The 18,543-nt window shown below is 41.0% G+C and overlaps 1 protein-coding gene across 1 annotated transcript in view; it reads right to left on the reverse strand.

Annotated features, from left to right (window-relative positions):
• Positions 1–18,543, reverse strand: part of RXFP2 (relaxin family peptide receptor 2) — a 96,390-nt gene that overhangs the window by 36,855 nt on the left and 40,992 nt on the right. The window contains exons 3-5 of the mRNA XM_055543119.1: positions 6,858–7,004; positions 1,169–1,274; positions 287–358 (exon numbers count right to left, since the gene is read on the reverse strand). Of these exons, the coding sequence (XP_055399094.1) occupies positions 287–358; positions 1,169–1,274; positions 6,858–7,004 (325 nt within the window). The remainder of the gene's footprint in view (positions 1–286; positions 359–1,168; positions 1,275–6,857; positions 7,005–18,543) is intronic.

Genomic DNA, 18,543 nt, shown 5'->3' on the forward strand with positions numbered 1-18,543 from the left:
GAAGTAAGAGCGTGGAGTTATGTATATTCTTACTGAGATGCTTGATCGCAACTCCAATTTAACTCTAAAACAAAGGTTAAATAAAATCAGTTGTTAGTTTAAATTATGAAATGGAAAGAAAGCATACTTTTCAATGCTTTAATGTCTAACCTTAATTACATTTAGAAAAATAACCTTAATGATAAAGGTAATCAACTTTATATTTCATTTTATTCTCAGATTAAAAACATCTTAAACAAAACATCTCATAGATTTTCTCATAAAAACACTATTAAAAGCTACTTACATCTTTTTAAGTTCTGTGTATTTGATGAAAACTTTATCTGAAAGACTGTGAATATTGTTTTTCTTAAGAGACCTAAAACAACATGTAAAGAAGACTTTATTATGGAATTTATGACTAACCAATCTCTTTTCTAGAAGTTACATGCTTGAGAATATTTTATCATGCTCCATTTTACTTCACACACATTTGAAAATGCCCATAATAAATGAAAACTTTCACGAGAATGAAAAATCCATAAAGCAAAATTAAAGCAGCTTGCAAATATTTGACCACATTAGCCAGCTAGTATACTAGACTGGAACATCTATGGTGATTTAACTTTTTCTTCTGTAGGCAATTTAACAAAACACAGCAAACACATCCAAAAAACAACAAAAATCCTAACCAATTCATGTGTGCCCAAATTATGATATATTTGCAAACAACTTTCTGAGGCTCTCCAAATATCTATGCAGAGTTAAAAAAAAAAATCTCCATGATTGATTATGCCAGAGTCATCTTCACGCATCTTCTACACCTTTAAAGTCTGGGACAAATTACTACTATTTAAAACGAGATAGAACATGTAAAGTGCTCTTCCTTTTTTCCCCCAAGTTTTTATTTTCACTTGAATAGTACTGGCATATTAGTAATAATACATAAATTGGAAAGTAATTGGAAATAAGAATTCCAGAAGTTTGTGAGTTAAAGATAACCCGGATAATCCAACATACAGTGTTTAAAACACTTTTCCCCGGGAGAAGAAGCATGCAGAATTCTCTGATGGCTGATGGTTTTCTATTATTTTGCGAATACACAAGTAGCATAAAACAGAACAAAGATTAGACTGTATGGTTTTCATATGAGGTCAGGAGCAAATATCAAGATTTGAATGCTACTCACAGTAATGTCACATTGCTAGAAACCGTTGGCACAGACTTCAAGCCAGCATTTACACATTCCAACTCAGTTCCTTTGCACACACAGCGTTGTGGGTACTGATCTAAAACTAGGGGACAAAAAGAGCAATGATTCAATAAGAAAAAATACTTATCTTTAGTTATGACTTTATCTCTGGTAACTGACATTGTTCTTTTTCCATTGAATGTATAACAGTCACATTTTGTTAAATGAACTTATTCAGGCCCCAAATAAAAGCAAATAAGAAATCTCTTCTAGTTGAATATAGGCTCATGTGGTATTCATTTCAGTTCTAGCTTCCAGTGGTCATTTTAGAGGCATTTAACAAGAGATTAGAAAGAAATCACAAACATGTTTAAATAGTGTTTTAAAAAGTATATAGTGAAGCAAAATTAAGCTCTCCTCAATGAAAACTGTGAGTGTGGCTGAGTAAATATTTAATGGGTATAACTAAGTCAATTTCACTTAATTGAATGGCTCAGAAAAGCTGCTCAATAAATGCTTGTTGGTTAAAGCTAAGTTCAACTATTTCCCTCCTTTCAAACTTCTCTTAGAGCTGTGATGAGAGTTAGATGCAGATTCTTCCATAGCCACCATTGTGTCTTACTAAAACCAACCAACTCAGATACCCTGTTATTCTGGTTCTTAGTTTTCCATTACGATGAAGTTAAAGTGGTAGAGAAGCTATAAAGCAGAGAAAACCAAAGCTCCATCTATCTGAAGCATTCAGAGGGAAGAAAAATGATTTAGGATTGACTCCAAAGGAGGAAGTTATTAATATAATGGCATATTATAATTATTAAGATTTGTAACGATATATTAATAATATATAAACATCATCATGTAATTCTATTTGTTATTATATATAATTACTAATGATGTTAATTATTAAAATAACAGCATGTGAGAAATCTATGGAGAAACCTGGCCAAGTGGGTCAGCAGAACAATTACCATGTGCATGTGTGTGTGTGAGAGAGAGAAAAGAGAGAGGAGAGAGAGTCTTGGGGAATGAGATTTATGGGGCATATGATGGTACTTGGCTGTGACGGAGCTAAAAAAAGTGAGTTATTTGCAATTTTTTATATTTATTATTGATTTAACTCTGACTATAAGTCCTTTCTGATTGCTCTGCTTCCTCTAGATCACTTTTATTCAAACTTTATTTTTAAAATCAATTTCACTGACTTTTAATAAACCCAACAAACTTTTATTGAGTCCCTGCCTAATTCAAAAGACACGTTCTAGTGTACAAACTTTTAGAAAATATTCTGTGTTGCTCATAGGCTGATGCTAATGATCTCAACTTCTTAAAGATGACTTCAGAATGTTTACTTCAATGTTTAACTGACATTGAAGTAGTTACATTACTAGATTACGTTACTAGGGTTGGGAACTCTTTATTTACCAATAGAAGAACTGCGTGTAGTCAAAGCTGGGCCAATTGACTAAACCAGAAATGTGAGCGTAACTCCCTCACCTGCAGGTCAGTCACACCTCAACCTCTGGATTCTTCTTATGAAATGCCTCTTGCTGCCCTCCCTACCTCACTCCTCCCAGAGGTGTTTTCTAGGCTCAGATTCTTAGTGTTAGTCTGGAATGCTGCAAGAAACGTAATGCTCAGTGTCTCCTTCACCAAGCTTTCTCCTCAACCCTGGCAAGATTGACATTTGGGTCAGGTCATTCTGTCGTGGGTGCTGTCCTGCACATTGTAAAAGGTTCAGCAGTATCTTTGGCCTCCACTCACCAGAAGCCAGCAGTCACCCACCCCTCCCCTAAGTGACAACGCAGAATGTACCCGACGTTGCCAAATGTTCTCCAGGGGCATACATGTCTCAAGCTGAGAACACTGTTCTAACTCATTCTTTATAATTCTGGTGCAAGAATCATTGGTCTATACACTTCTTGTCATGTGGTTCCTCTTCTTCATTAAATGGAAGTAAGCTCACGACTTCGGTGGTTGCCCAATGTGGACAGCAATGGCCTCCACAATGGCGTGTGTACAAGATGACCCGCTGTGGCTCAGGAAGAAGACGCTAGAGTTTTCATATATTTATTTTTCATTTTTTGTAACTTACTCTTTTTTGATTTCTAATTTTATGTATATTTGAATATAGTAAACTATATACTGTGGTAGCTATGACCTAATATTATAAAGTATGTAATAGTGTAGAACTTAATGTATGTACTTTATACATGTATATTATGTATACATACTAATGTGTGTATGTAACTATATATACACTATAATTATCTATCCATTTATATATTGTGTGTAATATATAGTATATAATATAATCTGTGTATATATAGAGAGATAATTCTACGATAGGACAGAGGCCAAACTCTGAACTGTGCACCCAGAGCCCCCTACAGGTTTGTCCCACCCTCTGGGTCCACCTCCTGCTCCTACATCTTACACTCTGCGAACCGATGCGAAAGGCATCGGGAAGCAGGCTCTGAACTTCCTACCCTGCTGCTTTGCAGGTCACGCTCCGCTGCTCATTCTGTTACCTCTTACTCTTCCCTCCATCCAAGGACCTCTGAGTCCATCTCAGTGTCACTTTGTCTGTGGATCTTTCACCTTCCCTGGCACAGACATCATTTCTCCCCAAGGGCTTCCATACCCCCTTGTGCAAACATTCTTCCTTCCGTTCAGCATTGTATATTGTATCACTCCTGCTTCTGTAAGGAACTGTCTCTACTGGAACCGTGTGAGGTATTTGAAGATTGGGGACACACTTTAGCTATCCTTGCCCTCTCAGTGCCCAACAGAGGGGCTGAAAAGAAGTTGGTGATTGAAGGGAGTAAGACCTTCATTACTTGTCACAAGTATTCAGTACCTATGCATTCGTGCAGTCACAGGCTAATACACAGAGGAAGCATGAATAGAGCATGTTGTTTTCCTTTTTCTCTCTTTTCAGTCCCACGAACAGATAATAGACCAGTTGACCACTGAAACACATTGAACTGAAATTGGGATTCTTAAGGGAATGAAAGACACTACCCAGGTAAATCCATGCACCACAAATCATGTTGCTCGCAAAGCTGATACTGAATCTTCGAACCAATACCACTTACAGCACTCCTGTGTTAATGCCACATTATTAGCATTTCCATGGACTGTGCCAAATATAGTCGCCCATCCACTAGTGTCTCCTGTGAAACACACGGTGATGAACATGTGTCAGTTATTCTATAAATAAAATATCAAATTACAAACCAAAAATATAAAAATCTGATCATGAAATCAACTTAAAGTTTTAAGTAATAGAAAGATAACGACAATGGTAAGGAAGAAAAAGCAGGCAAACATCTCGAGTTTTGTCTGTTTCTGCAATTACAAATATTTTAAATATATGATGATTATTTTCCATACGTGTATCCACCTTGAAAAATATCATCGATTTCTAATGCTGACATTTTAAATGTTTGATCTTAGTTTTGAGATCCTCAGAAGAAAACATAATCTGTATATGTGTATGTAGATACCTACTTGATACATGTAATGAATTCTGATAAAATTCATGTCCTTTGACTTTTTTAATAAGGCAAAAATGAAGTTCCTTTTAATAAAGTTTGTCTAGTCCTGATGAGAAAAATATTTTCTCAATATGTCAGATGATATGATCTGCTTATTTGCCAGGTTTCCTTTTCTTTTTTAGCAATGAAAACATATTCTTTTTAAAAAAGAAGGATTGATTTTTGAAATATGATTATCTTAGCATTAGCATAAGCTGTTAGAGGCAATAAAACATACAATATGATGCAGAATCCTAAAGTTTATATAAATAGAAAAGTAAATTTAAATAGTTGCCCACAGGTCCCTTTACTGTTCTGCCTTTTTTTTTTTTTTTTTTTTTTGGTTTCACTGTGTGGCTTGTGGGACCTCAGTTCCCTGACCAGGGACTGAACCCAAGTCACAGCAGTGAAAGCCTGAAATTCTAACCACTTGACCACAGGGAACTCCTTCCACAGGTACCTTTTTGCAGATCCCTGCAAAGTTTAGTTTATTTTTATTTCTTATTAATATTCTCAACAGTTTTTAAAATTATTCTATTGGTGTCTTTACATGAATTACTTAATTTGCATTTGGAGAACTCCCATGAGGCAGACAACATGCATGGTCTGAGATTCCCAAGCAGTTGAAGAAGAGAGGGCAAAAACGTGAGTGACTTGCCCTTGGCAGCCAGAGAGCTGCTCCACTCCTGAGCACTGACTGTCCTTGCCTGTTCTAGGCTCTGGTGACACCAAAGCAAGTAAGATGCCTGTAAGAACCCTTCGCAAGGTGTTTCTGGCTAGTGAGAGAAGTACAGTGGGAAGACGAGGCCGTCTTTAGTACCATCATCCAGGCACACCAGGATGCGATAGCAAAAGAGAGAAAGGGTGCTTGTCCTAGACAGTGGTACAGCCTCAGGGCGGGAGGCATGGCCAGGAAGCCAAGCTTCTCAGGTGAGGATGGGACACCTGAACTCTATCCTACAGGCTGAGGAGGAGTGATGCACAGGTGGTGAAGGCAGAGGTGCCGGGAGTGTGCACGAGTCCCCAGGGGCATGAGAGCAGATTCTAGAGCCAGACACCAGGCACTCCTGGACTCTGCTGCCACCCCTGCTTGCTAGCTGGGCCGTGCCAAGGAGGGGCAGTTTGGTGAGGTAGAAAACACACACGATTCTTCCAGATTCAGGACACCTGTGTCCTAGGGTCTACTCTATGACTAACTAGACATATTGACCTCTCAGGGCATCAGTTTCTCCACGGGCAAAATGCACAGGTTAGATGAGAAGACATATACAGTCCTGATACACAGACCTAAAGTGGCCTGTGAGACCTTTCTGGTCTGGCCTCTCTTACCACTTTACCCTTTTTATCCTGTTCGCTCCGCCCATCTCAGTCTGGCTTTTACTTCCCACAAACACAGCTATCTTATTTCATTCAGCCTCTGGGCCTTCCATTTGCTGTTTCCTTTGCCTGTAACTCTGTACCTCCAGAGTATTTCATGGTTTTCCTCTTCTTTCATTTCATTTGCAAGTCAAATGTCATCATCTCAGCAAGGGATTTTGTGGCTATGTCTTTAAAGTAGCCTTTACCCCAAGTCACTTCCTCTCCCACTATCCTGATCTGCATACCTCATGGGGCTTACTACTCTCTTAAATTATTTATTTAGGTACAAGTTTGCTCACATCCTTGTTCACACGGTCCCTGTGAACCCCGCAAGGGTGAGGCGCCTGTCTCCCCTGAGCCTGTCATGTCCTGCTGACTTGGGGAGGACACAGTGGACACGATATAGGTCTACTGAATAATTTAATTCTCTAGGAAGATCTATTCACGCTTTATATATTCTTGCAACTGAACCCAATTTCCAAGCCAGAAGGAAGTGGTCATCGTTTAAGCCATTTAAAACTAAAATATGGGTATCTGAGTAGGATTTAAAATAGTTTTATTTTGTTTTTTAATCATACTGTGTTTCTGATTCAAGCCACCTCTAAATAGGAAGATGCAGGTAATTATCACAAATCCATTGGAGAGGAGTTGTTTAGTCGTGTCGCAATAGGATTCCCTACAGAATACCAAATCACCTCTTCCAGTTCATCACTGTTAGCATTTGATCCACACACAGTTCTGGGGAGTTCACAAGGGGGCGTGTCCGTATGGAGCTGAGCGAGTGGACTCACCACAGTTCTCCTCGTCAGCTCCGTTCCCACAGTCCTCCATGCCGTCACAGTGAAAAGCACGAGGCAAACACTGGGAGAGATTCCCACAGGGAAAATATCCTTTTGGGCACAAAGGAGTGATTGTACTGCCTTCAGTCAGGGCATAACCTACATGAAAGAGGGGACAGGAATCTTAAGTAATGAGAAGAAATTACTGATATGGCCAAACTCTTTTCATATTATCCTGTTTAATTTTTGCAAAGCTCTATGAGCTCAGTTTTCTGGCGTTACTCTTAGTTTACAGTTTCTCTGAGTAATGTTCTTAATTATAACATTTAAAATAATCACCATCATACCAAACATTAACTCTACCAAGAATGGAATCAAGGCTCGTTATGAATCTGCTTCAGGAAAGCAAGAGTGAACAAAGTCAAAGCTACTGTCCTACCTGTGTATGGAATCAAAGACTTGTTCACCCCCTGGAAACAGGAAAGCAAAACCATGAGCTAACAGGATCAAATAGATGGATTTATTTACTCATTAATCCTTTATAAGAAGGATTTGAGGTGACATAATGAAAATACACATGCAGAAGGAAAGATGAAGTGTGAATAAGAGAGAAATTCAGGACCACATTGGAATAAGGAGAGATAATACTACATAATAACAGGTAACACTCATTGGGCTTACTGTGTACTGGGTAGTTTGCACAGTGGGTAATCTCGACTATAAGCTATGACCAACCTAGAGAGCATATTAAAAAGCAGAGACATTACTTTACCAACAAAGGTCCATCCAGTCAAGGCTATGGTTTTTCCAGTAGTCATGTATGGGTGTGAGAATTGGACTATAAAGAAAGCTGAGAGCCAAAGAATTGATGCTTTTGAACCGTGGTGTTGGAGAAGACTCTTGAGAGTCCCTTGAACTGCAAGGAGATCCAATCAGTCCATCCTAAAGTAAATCAATTCTGAATATTCATTGGAAGGACTGATGCTGAAGCTGAAACTCCAATACTCTGGCCACCTGATGCAAAGAACTGAGGCACTGGAAAAGACCCTGATGCTGGGAAAGATTGAAGGTGGGAGGAGAAGGGGACGACAGAGGATCAGATGGTTGGATGGCATCACCAACATGGTGGACATGAGTTTGAGTAAGCTCTGGGAGTTGGTGATGGACAAGGAAGCCTGGAGTGCTGCAGTTCATGGGGTCACAAAGAGTTGGACATGACTGAGCAACTGAACTGAACTGAACTGATACCTTCAATCAATGTGTGGGTGATAATATCCTTCCTGTTTCAGGGTTCAGTTCAGTTCAGTCGCTCAGTCATGTCCGACTCTTTGCGACCCCATGAACTGCAGTACACCAGGCCTCCTTGTCCATCACCAACTCCTGGAGTCCACCCAACCCATGTCCATTGAGTCGGTGATACCATCCAACCATCTCATCCTCTGTCGTCCCCTTCTCCTCCTGCCCTCAATTTTTCCCAGCATCAGGGTCTTTTTAAATGAATCAGCTCTCTGCATCAGGTGGCCAAAGTACTGGAGTTTCAGCTTCAACATCAGTCCCTTCAATGAACACCCAGGACTAATCTTTAGGATGGACTGGTTGGAAGGTAATGCCAAAGAATGCTCAAACTACTGCACAATTGCACTCATCCCACATGCTGCTGCTGCTACTGCTGCTAAGTCGCTTCAGTCATGTCTGACTCTGTGTGACCCCATAGACGGAAGCCCACCACGCTGCCCCGTCCCTGGGATTCTCCAGGCAAGAACACTGGAGTGGGTTGCCATTTCCTTCTTCAATGCATGAAAGTGAAAAGTGAAAGTGAAGTCACTCAGTCGTATCGGACTCTTAGCGACCCCATGGACTGTAGCCTACCAGGCTCCTCCATCCATGGGATTTTCCAGGCAAGAGTGCTGGAGTGGGGTGCCATTGCCTTCTCCAACATGCTAGTAACATTCAAAATTCTCCAAGCCAGGTTTCAGCAATATATGAACCATGAACTTCCAGATGTTCAAGCTGGTTTTAGAAAGGGCAGAGGAACCAGAGATCAAATTGCCAACATCTACTGGATCATTGAAAAAGCAAGAGGTTCCAGAAAAACATCTATTTCTGCTTTATTGACTATGCCAAAGCCTTTGACTGTGTGGATCACAATAAAATGTGGAAAATTCTTCAAGAGATGGGAATACCAGACCACCTTACCTGCCCCTTGAGAAACCTGCATACAGGTCAGGAAGCAACAGTTAGAACTGGACATGGAACAACAGACTTGTTCCAAATAGGAAAAGGAGTACGTCAAGGCTGTATATTGTTACTCTGCTTATTTAACTTATATGCAGAGTACATCATGAGAAATGCTGGGCTGGAGGAAGCACAAGCTGGAATCAAGATTACCGGGAGAAATCTCAATAACCTCAGATATGCAGATGACACCACCCTTATGGCAGAAAGTGAAGAAGAATGAAAGAGCCTCTTGAAAGTGAAAGAAGAGAGTGAAAAAGTGGGCTTAAAGCTCAACATTCAGAAAACTAAGATCATGGCATCCAGTCCCATCACTTCATGGCAAATAGATGGGTAAACAGTGGAAACAGTGGCTGACTTTATTTTTCTGGGCTCCAAAATCACTGCAGATGGTGACTGCAGCCATGAAATTAAAAGACGCTTGCTCCTTGGAAGGAAAGTTATGACCAACCTAGACAAGCATATTCAAAAGCAAAGACATTACTTTGCCAACAAAGGTCCGTCTAGTCAAGGCTATGGTTTTTTCAGTAGTCATGTACGGATGTGAGAGTTGGACTGTGAAGAAAGCTGAGTGCTGAAGAATTGATGCTTTTGAACTGTGGTGTTGGAGAAGATTCGAGAGTTTCAGGGTTAGGGAAGCGAAATGCAAAATCACACAGATTGATCTGAATCATCTCTCTGACCCCAGAGGCCCATTTTTAACCATCATGCTAGGGAGAATCAGGAGTCTGCATTTCAAGGAGCATAAGTCCTCTATGAGGATGATCTAAAAGTCTTCTCCTTGTGCAGACAACATAAAAGAAAATGAATGAGAGCTGAATAACTGCTGGATTGAATGAGAAAGTGCATAAAGGAAACATAATCAATATTTGGAAAGTTACTCTATCTGTAGATAGGATGACCAAAGAGATTCCAGAAATATAGATGTGAGAGCCATTCTCTCAAGTTTTAAAGAATATTTTCCAGAAAATAAAGATATGTGGGTTTTTTTTTTGCAAATATCTAATAAAAATTTAGGAGTCATGTACTTAAAAAAAAAAAAAAGAATAGAGGTTAGATAGAAATAGGAGAGGGGGATTAAGAGGTGCAAACTTCCAGTTGCAAAACAAATGAGTCAAAGGTATAAAATGTACAATGTAGAGGGGAAAAGTGCAAGATGAAACTTCAAATAAATTGATTTAAGGAGAGTGCATTCTCAGGCAGGGCTATAGTTCATTATGACTAATTCAAGGGAACAAGGGATGTTGGCAAAGTTTTCCTAATCATGCCCATGAAGGTTGGCATCATGGCTACGAATTTCCCTGGGTTGGGGGTCCAGTGCTTTTTGCTTCCCTGGTGGCTCAGATAGTAAAACATCTGCCTACAAACCAGAAAACCAGGGTTTGATCCCTGAGTGAGGAAGATCCCATGAAGAAGGGAATGGCTACCCACTCCAATATTCTTGCCTGGAGAATTCCATGGACAGAGGAGCCTAGCAGGCTACAGTCCATGGTGTTGGCAAGAGTCAGACACAACTGAGACACTTTAACTTTCACACTTTATGGCGTGTTTTAATACAGCAGAGGACTAGACAATCTAACCTTTGGGGAGCATCATCTACTGTGAACTGGGTATTTCCTAATTATTTCACTTAATCCTAACACATTTGTGTTGGTATTACTCTCTCCATGTGAAGATGAGGAATGTGGACTTGCCAGGTGGCCCAGCATTAAAGAATCTGCCTGCCAATGCAGGGAATGTGGGTTCGATCCCTGGGTCAGGAAGATCCCATGGAGAAGTAAATGGCAACCCACTCCACTATTCTTGCCTGGGGAATCCCATGGTTAAAGGAGCCTGGTGGGTTACAGTCCATGGGATTGCAAAGACTCAAACAGGACTTAGCGACTAAACAACAGTAACAAAAATAATGAATGGCTGCTGAGCATATGAAGGGCACTTCTACTCTGGTCCTTGGGAAAATGCCCTCTCTGAGTCCTCCCAGCCCATGCTGCATTGTGATGAAGTGTTCTCCCGCCAGAGTGTTCACTCTCCTAAAGTCAGTCGTGCCTGCTGACCCTCCTTGTTTAATGAATCATGCCATTTGTAAATGGGCAGGAGTTTGATACAGACGCTAAAGCTAGGTCTGAGTTATACTACATGTCAAGCTTTTGGTGATATTGATAGAGAGCATGAGTAGATTATTGGATATTTTGAGCTTTAGTCCTGACGACCCTCACCACCCTGCAAACACATAAAGGACCAGCATCTGGTCTTTCATGGGGACACTGAGATGTGGCGATGCTCACTCTCCTATGGAACCTGCTGCATCCAAGAGGCCTTCCCTCAGTGGGGAGCGTGGCCCTTGGATTCTTTTCTCCCCACTGGGTTTTTGTTTTTACAAAAGCAGAACATATTTTCTTTGCCTTTTCCGTAGTGATCGATGAATGATTTACTGTGAGCAACTGGGCATAAGACCAGTCAGGTCTGACTATTTTAGGAAAACTCTCTGCTGTGAGGCTCTGAAGGTTGGCTTGTTAAGCCTATTCATACACGGAAAGGATTTCATAGATTAAAAAATCAATGAAAGCTCATAGATTTTTAAATCTCTTAACTGCTTTCTTACAAAGATTTCTACAGAGGGCAGCTTTATAAAAACTAGTCCTCCTGTGTTTGGAACATGCATGAAAGTGAAAGTGTTAGTCACTTCAGTCATGTCTGACTTTGGGACCCCATGAACTGTAGCCTGTCAAGTTCTTCTATCCATGGAAATCTCCAGGCAAGAATCCTAGAATGGGTTGCCATGTCCTCCTCCAGGGGTTCTTCCCAACCCAGGGATCGAACCTGGGTCTCCTACCGTGGCAGACGGTTTCTTTACCACTGTGCCACCTGGGAAGCCCTGGAACACGAATGAGTAAGAGTCAGTATTTCTTAGTGAAGCAGCTTTAAGATTAAGATAGTAACTCACAGTTAGAAATAAATTTTGCATCACATCAAAACTTGGCATACAAATACACACACATACACACACACACAGAAAACAAAATTTCTTCAAATATTACTTACCTTTTACTATGGTGGATAAACTCTGATCATTACCATTCTATCTCATTCACTTAAAAAGGCATCACAAGTCACTAAGTTGATCTCATGAGCCACCAACGGGATGTGAATCACTATTTTAAAATGTTCATTAGTAATGAAGTACTCTGCAGACCATCAGATCCAGATTACAACTCTCTCTGCCACTCCCTAGCTATGTGACTTTGAGCAAGCTGTAAACTTTAGTTTTCTCATATTTAAAACTGGGTTAATGATAATATCCCAGGAAGCAGACCAGCTAGTGATTATGAAGTGCTGGAGAATGCCTGGCCCATGGAAGACCCTTGGTTAATGTCCAGTTCAGTTCAGTCGTGTCCGACTCTTTGCGACCCCATGAATCGCAGCACACCAGGCCTCCCTGTCCATCACCAACTCCCGGAGTTCACTCAGACTCACGTCCATCGAGTCAGTGATGCCATCCAGCCATCTCATACTCTGTCATCCCCTTCTCCTCCTGCCCCCAATCCCTCCCAGCATCAGAGTCTTTTCCAATGAGTCAACTCTTCACATGAGGTGGCCAAAGTACTGGAGTTTCAGCTGCAGCATCAGTCCTTCCAAAAAACACCCAGGACTGATCTCCTTTAGAATGGACTGATTGGATCTCCTTGTAGTCCAAGGGACTCTCAAGAGTCTTCTCCAACACCACAGTTCACTGGCAATTGCAATGCAAGGTGAAAAACATAGAACTTAGATGGAACCTTGCTGGGCCTTAGCATTGCATGATCTTTTTATACAACTTCTATGAGAGAAATAACAGGACTATAATAAAGCTTCTCCTACTGTTTCATGTTATTATTTTAAAAGTCATGTGACATACATGGTTTCTGTTTTAAGTAACCTCAACCTCTTGAAAGCTGAAGGGGGATTGTAAATGATTAGGCAATAGAAATATCCTTGCAATTTTCTAATAATATCTTTTAATTGATCTAGAAGAGGTGATTAAGCACTTGGTTTTAAAGACAGTTTTGAAATAGACAGCTGAGGCTGTGTAGGATATTCTGAAGGCAGAACACTGTCTTCTCTCATGGGGTTTATTATGAAGATAACCTTGAGTTCCCCGAGGGCTGGCCCCATTAAATGTCCATCTCACAGATGCAGACTCATTCCGAGTGAGACAAACAATCCAGGGTCAAAGACAGGAAGGATCAAGGTTGTTTCCTTTTCCTTGGGGAAAAGAATAGGCTACATTCACCAAGTATGGGTGAAGGAAGGGGAGGGGAAAGACTGACCATGTAAAAACAGAACCTTACCAACTGTATTTCTAAAAATTCCCATTTTTCACCCCAGAATGGAATCTTCCTGAAAACAGCATAACAATATAAATTGTATGTTGAAGGGAAATAAAATCTATTCCCTACCTACCCCCTTGCCCTCTGTATCATGAATCTCTATTATCTAACCTAGTACCTGGTACTTAGTTGGTGCTCATTAATTTTTTAAATGAATTAACAGGTCATTTAGGAATAAAAGAAGGGTTGAAGGAAGAACCCCTTTAAAATGTGAAATTTCCAAAGTTGAGGCTAATGTTTTGATTCTGATGACAAAATATTGTTTAGTCTTCAAAGTGCTTATCATTTATCATTCTGTCATTATACAATTTAAAATGATTAAAAGTCCTTGCTATAGTTGGCATGTACTGAAAAAGAGCCAATACCGGTCTGTAGACAGCGTATCATGCTGTCTATTCTTGCTGCCATCTGTGCAAGTGGAGATAGTTTTTATTGAAACTCGGGGATTATAAAGATGGAGGGTGCCTACATAAAAGCTGTGTCAATAGCTTTTATATGGGACCCCTGCCAAACGTGCAGCTGAGGGGAGAATCTCTCTGTAATAGTCTTCCTCTCTTCTCTTCTGGTCAATATTCTAGACATGTCTGTGCAAAGGGATTCTGAAATGACTCCTTGATAGCTTTTTGAAGCCAACTGGACTGCTGCCTAAGGACATACTTTACTGCTTGCTCACCCCTTCCTTGAGGGGGAAAAAACAGATGAGAATGATCTTTGAGGTACTCAGTTTGACTTGATGGGGATGAGTGAGTCCCTCTCTGCTTTCTTGGATTCTCTGCCAACGCTCGTCCTGCATGCTGTGGAAGGAAGTCCTTATCCTCTCAGCTTGGTGTCCTGGCTGAGGCTCTTTCCACGTCTCCACCAGGGACGGGGGACGCCACCCACAGGAAGCCCAGGGGATCTTGGCCCATGAGGCCATTTCTCTACTCCTAGTGGAATTCAGATGGAGATGAGGCCTCTGCTGTTGACTCTAAAGAGACAGTTACTGCATCACGGGAAGGAGCATTTATTTAACATCTAGAAAACGTCAGCTGAGTGCCTACAATGTGCTCTGTCCACAAGGCAGACACGACACTGCCCATCCCCACCTGGAGCTCAGGTGGCAGGATCTCCAAGAGGAGCAGCAATGCCACGCAGCGAAGCAAAGGTGAATCCAGCCCAGTCGCTGAGATCACCTGCAGGAGGCCCCCCTGACCTCTGTGAAGAGTCTGAGCTCCATTAACACCCCACCTTTTCAGGGCACAGGATTTATTATTTGTTTGAAGGAAACTAGTAAAATCTTCTCTTTAAAAAAAAAAAAAAAGCCGTTATGTTAAGGTGAAAGTCACTCAGTCATGTCCAACTCTTTGTGATCCCAAAGACTGTACAAACCATGGAATTCCTCAGGCCAGAACACTGGAGTGGGTAGCCTTTCCCTTCACCAGCGGATCTTCCAGACCCAGGGTTTGAACCCAGATTTCCCGCATTGCGGGCAGATTCTTTACCCACTGAGCCACAAGGGAAGTCTATGTTAAGGTTGAGTGGAGAGAAACTGGCCTCCTGGCGGTTGTTTTCTAAACTTAGAAATCTTATCCTTTTACTCCACTGTTGGGTCCTCCCAGCCCTGACAATATTGTGAGGCCCTATCAGTGAATATGGGCTTCCCAGGTGGTACTAGTGGTAAAGAACCTACCTGCCAATACGGCAGACATAAGAGACATAAGATATGCGGGTTCACTCCCTGGGTCAGGAAGATCCCCTGGAGGAGAGCATAGCAACCACTCCAGTATTCTTGCCTGGAGAATCCTATGGACAGAGAACCCTGGTGAGCTACAGTCCATGGGGTCACAAAGTTGGACACGACTGAAGGAAAATTTGGCACACACACATCAGTGAGTGTGTGCAGAATTCGGATCCAGTTTTATGCACACACTGACTCCACCTTCTTCCCATTTCAGACACTGGCCTTAACTGAGTTTCTCTAAGTCCCCAGTTTCTGTTCTTTTCTCCTGAGACAAACTGACCACCTCCAACTGGTGAATGTTCTTCATGATCCTACTCACAGATTTTCTGCAGAAACTATCACCCCAGCTCCCTCCTCAGGTTATTGTCTGAAGTTTGGACAAATTTGGGGAAACAATGTCTGCTAAGTTACTTCAGTCATGTCCAACTCTGTGCGACCCCATAGACAGCAGCCCACCAGGCTCCCCCGTCCCTGGGATTCTCCAGGAAAGAACACTGGAGTGGGTTGCCATTTCCTCCTCCAAAAACAATGTCTAACTATGTGGAATAGAGTATTGGTTCAATATGTATTGATCTAAATTGGAAAAAAAAAAAAAGAATTCTAAATTGCCAACATTATCCTTACAAGGGATGGATCTCCACCCCATGTCCCCCTGGGCTGGGTGCTTTTATGTGGGTGGCGCACTGAACATCATGGCTCTTGATGGGCTCTAAGGTATTTAAAGGCACAGGAAAGACTTCTTTTCAACAGATCTCTTCTACTGACCGGTTCACTGCTTAAACTTCATTTTGAGGGATGCATCCTTTTAGGTTCGTATCTGGTCTTTTACTATTTAAATCCACATCTTGTTCTGTAAGAGACTGACTTCTTCCTAAAACCTGTCCGTGTAAAATGAACTTAAGAGAATGAACACTGTGATGGGTGAATGGAAGAAGAATGTGGAAAGGGTTATTATGAAGGAGATGGGGTGAAACTTGATGGAAACTTGGCATGGGAGATGTGGAGAGGAGAAAAGATGATACCTTTTTCCTTTCACCTCTCTCTTCTAACCCTCTCTGATTTGTTGACTGCTCTGTCTTGAGGGACTTTCATGGGCTATTCTTCTTGGTGGTAACTCTCTCAAATTGTGTCACTCCAACTTACATACTGACCTGTGTCCTAGACTGCTGCGTACGACCGGGCAGGATGAACCTCGCACAAGTGCGGGGCTCCATTCACACAGCTGCTACTGCTGAGCTGTGTAGGAGCCACAAGGTCCAAGGCTGAGGCCCTGGATGGTGTGCCCTTTATGATGCACAAAGGTTGAATGGCTCCCTTCCTGCCCTCAGACACAGCTCCCATCTGTGTCTTATATTCCACTTCATCTCCTCTTCTCAGCATCTCTTGGCATTATCTCCTTTCTCTCCTGTATTTTCAATATCCCTGTCTCTCCACTGGCTTTTCCATTAACACTAATCTTACTCAATCACCTCTTAACCTTCAAAACAAACAAATCAATCAACCAACTAACTAACTGAGCAAGCAAGCAACCAACCAATCAACTAACCAACTCCCAGTCCTACTGGAGCTGAGACACTCTTCTCCCTTCAAAGTTAAATTTCCCAGAAAAATCATATTAGCCAATGTTTCCAGTTCCTTACCACCCTTTCTTTTCTCAGTTCACAGCATTCAGTCTTGGCTGTGCTGCTCCACTGAAATTTTTCCCACTGGAATCACTAATGTCCTCTTTATTTCTAAACACCATAGATGTTTTATAGTCTTAATTTTGCTTAATTCTTGCCAGCATTTGACCGAGCCAGCCACAGTCACCAGGTTGAAACCTTTCTTCCTTGGCTTTGTGATGTCTCACTGTCCTGGCTTATTTCCTTCTTCTCCACACTCTCCATGGTCCTCCTCTAGTCCCATCCCATCTCCTTAATGTGTTGGCTCCTTTTTCTTCATCAATATCCTGAATGTCACCGATATGCATTAGGTCAGAATCAAGTCAGTTAAAGAATTTAGAGGGACCTGTGAAGAGTTACTAATATTTTAGTTTGTCAAACAAGAACATTAAAAAAAAAAACCTGAATTATGATTATTAGAATAGTTATTATAAGAAAAACAGTATTTTTTATAGTTAAAAATCTGAGAGAATATATGCACAGAAGAAAAGACAGTCCCTTGAAAGGAATACATTTAGCTTTACAAAAGACTAACTTATTTTTGCTCATGGATGGGTGAAACTTTCATTCCTGACAGCAGTGGCCTGGAACACAGTGTTTGGAACTCTGTGTGAGAAAACTGAATCTGGCAATGCAAGCAGAATTCTTTGCCGAGGTTAGCCCCTCTGTTCTATAACTCACAAATGTTTTCTGCCACTGTGTCACTTGTCTTTAACTTTGCTTACAACAGAGGATCCAGAGAGGAAATGATCAGATCCTGACTTTAAAATAACTATGCAAGCTAAAAATAGAAGGCAACTTACTTGATTTATTAAGGATATTTATAAAAATCCATAGCATATAATATACCTAATGGGAAATTTTTGGAGATGTTCACTTGGAGGTTGAGAACAGGGCAGTGATATCCACTATTACTGCATCTTCTCAAGACTACACTGGGGACTTTCCTGGTGGTCCAGTGGCTAACACTCCGAGCTCCCAATGTAGGGAGCCCAGGTTCGATCTCTGGTCCAGGAACTCAATTCCACATGCTAAGAGTTCTCATACTACAGCTAAAAATCCCTCAAGTCACAACTAAGACCTGGTATAGCCAAATAAATAAACACTTTGTGTGTGTGGAGGGGGGAGGGGTGGTCTGCATTGGAGGACTTAGCAAATGTAGTAAAGCAAGGTGAGCAAGTCAATGATATACATGCTGGAAGAAATAAAATTGTCACTATTCACAAATGATATCAGTGTGAACATTAACAAATTCAAACTAATACATTATTAGCGTTATAGAGTTTATAAAGGGTTTCTGTTGAGTCAATTTAATATCTCTATATCAATTACAAACAATTGAAAAATGAAGTATTTTTAAAAATGCCTTTTACAATAGCATTAACAGTGTTTACTATAGCATCAAATCTAAGAAAAATTTGCAAGACATTTGTGCAAAGTATGTAAAGTTATTGATAGCTATTAAGGACCTAAATAAATGGAGTTAATTCTTCTCTCAAATTGATGTATAGGTTCAAAGCAATTTCAGTAAGAATCCAGGAGTGTGGATGGGTATGTATATGTGTGTAGAAATGGATAAGCTGTTTCTCCAACACACATGGGGACAATAAAGGACAGGAAAAGCCAGCTGTGTCTTGAAGAAGGAAGACGAGTTGAGAGAACTGGTTACCTATATATCAGGACTTAGGATTAATGATACAATAATTCTGAGAGTT

The sequence above is a fragment of the Bubalus kerabau genome, chromosome 12 (assembly GCF_029407905.1).
Source record: "Bubalus kerabau isolate K-KA32 ecotype Philippines breed swamp buffalo chromosome 12, PCC_UOA_SB_1v2, whole genome shotgun sequence".
Classification (NCBI taxonomy): domain Eukaryota; kingdom Metazoa; phylum Chordata; class Mammalia; order Artiodactyla; family Bovidae; genus Bubalus; species Bubalus kerabau.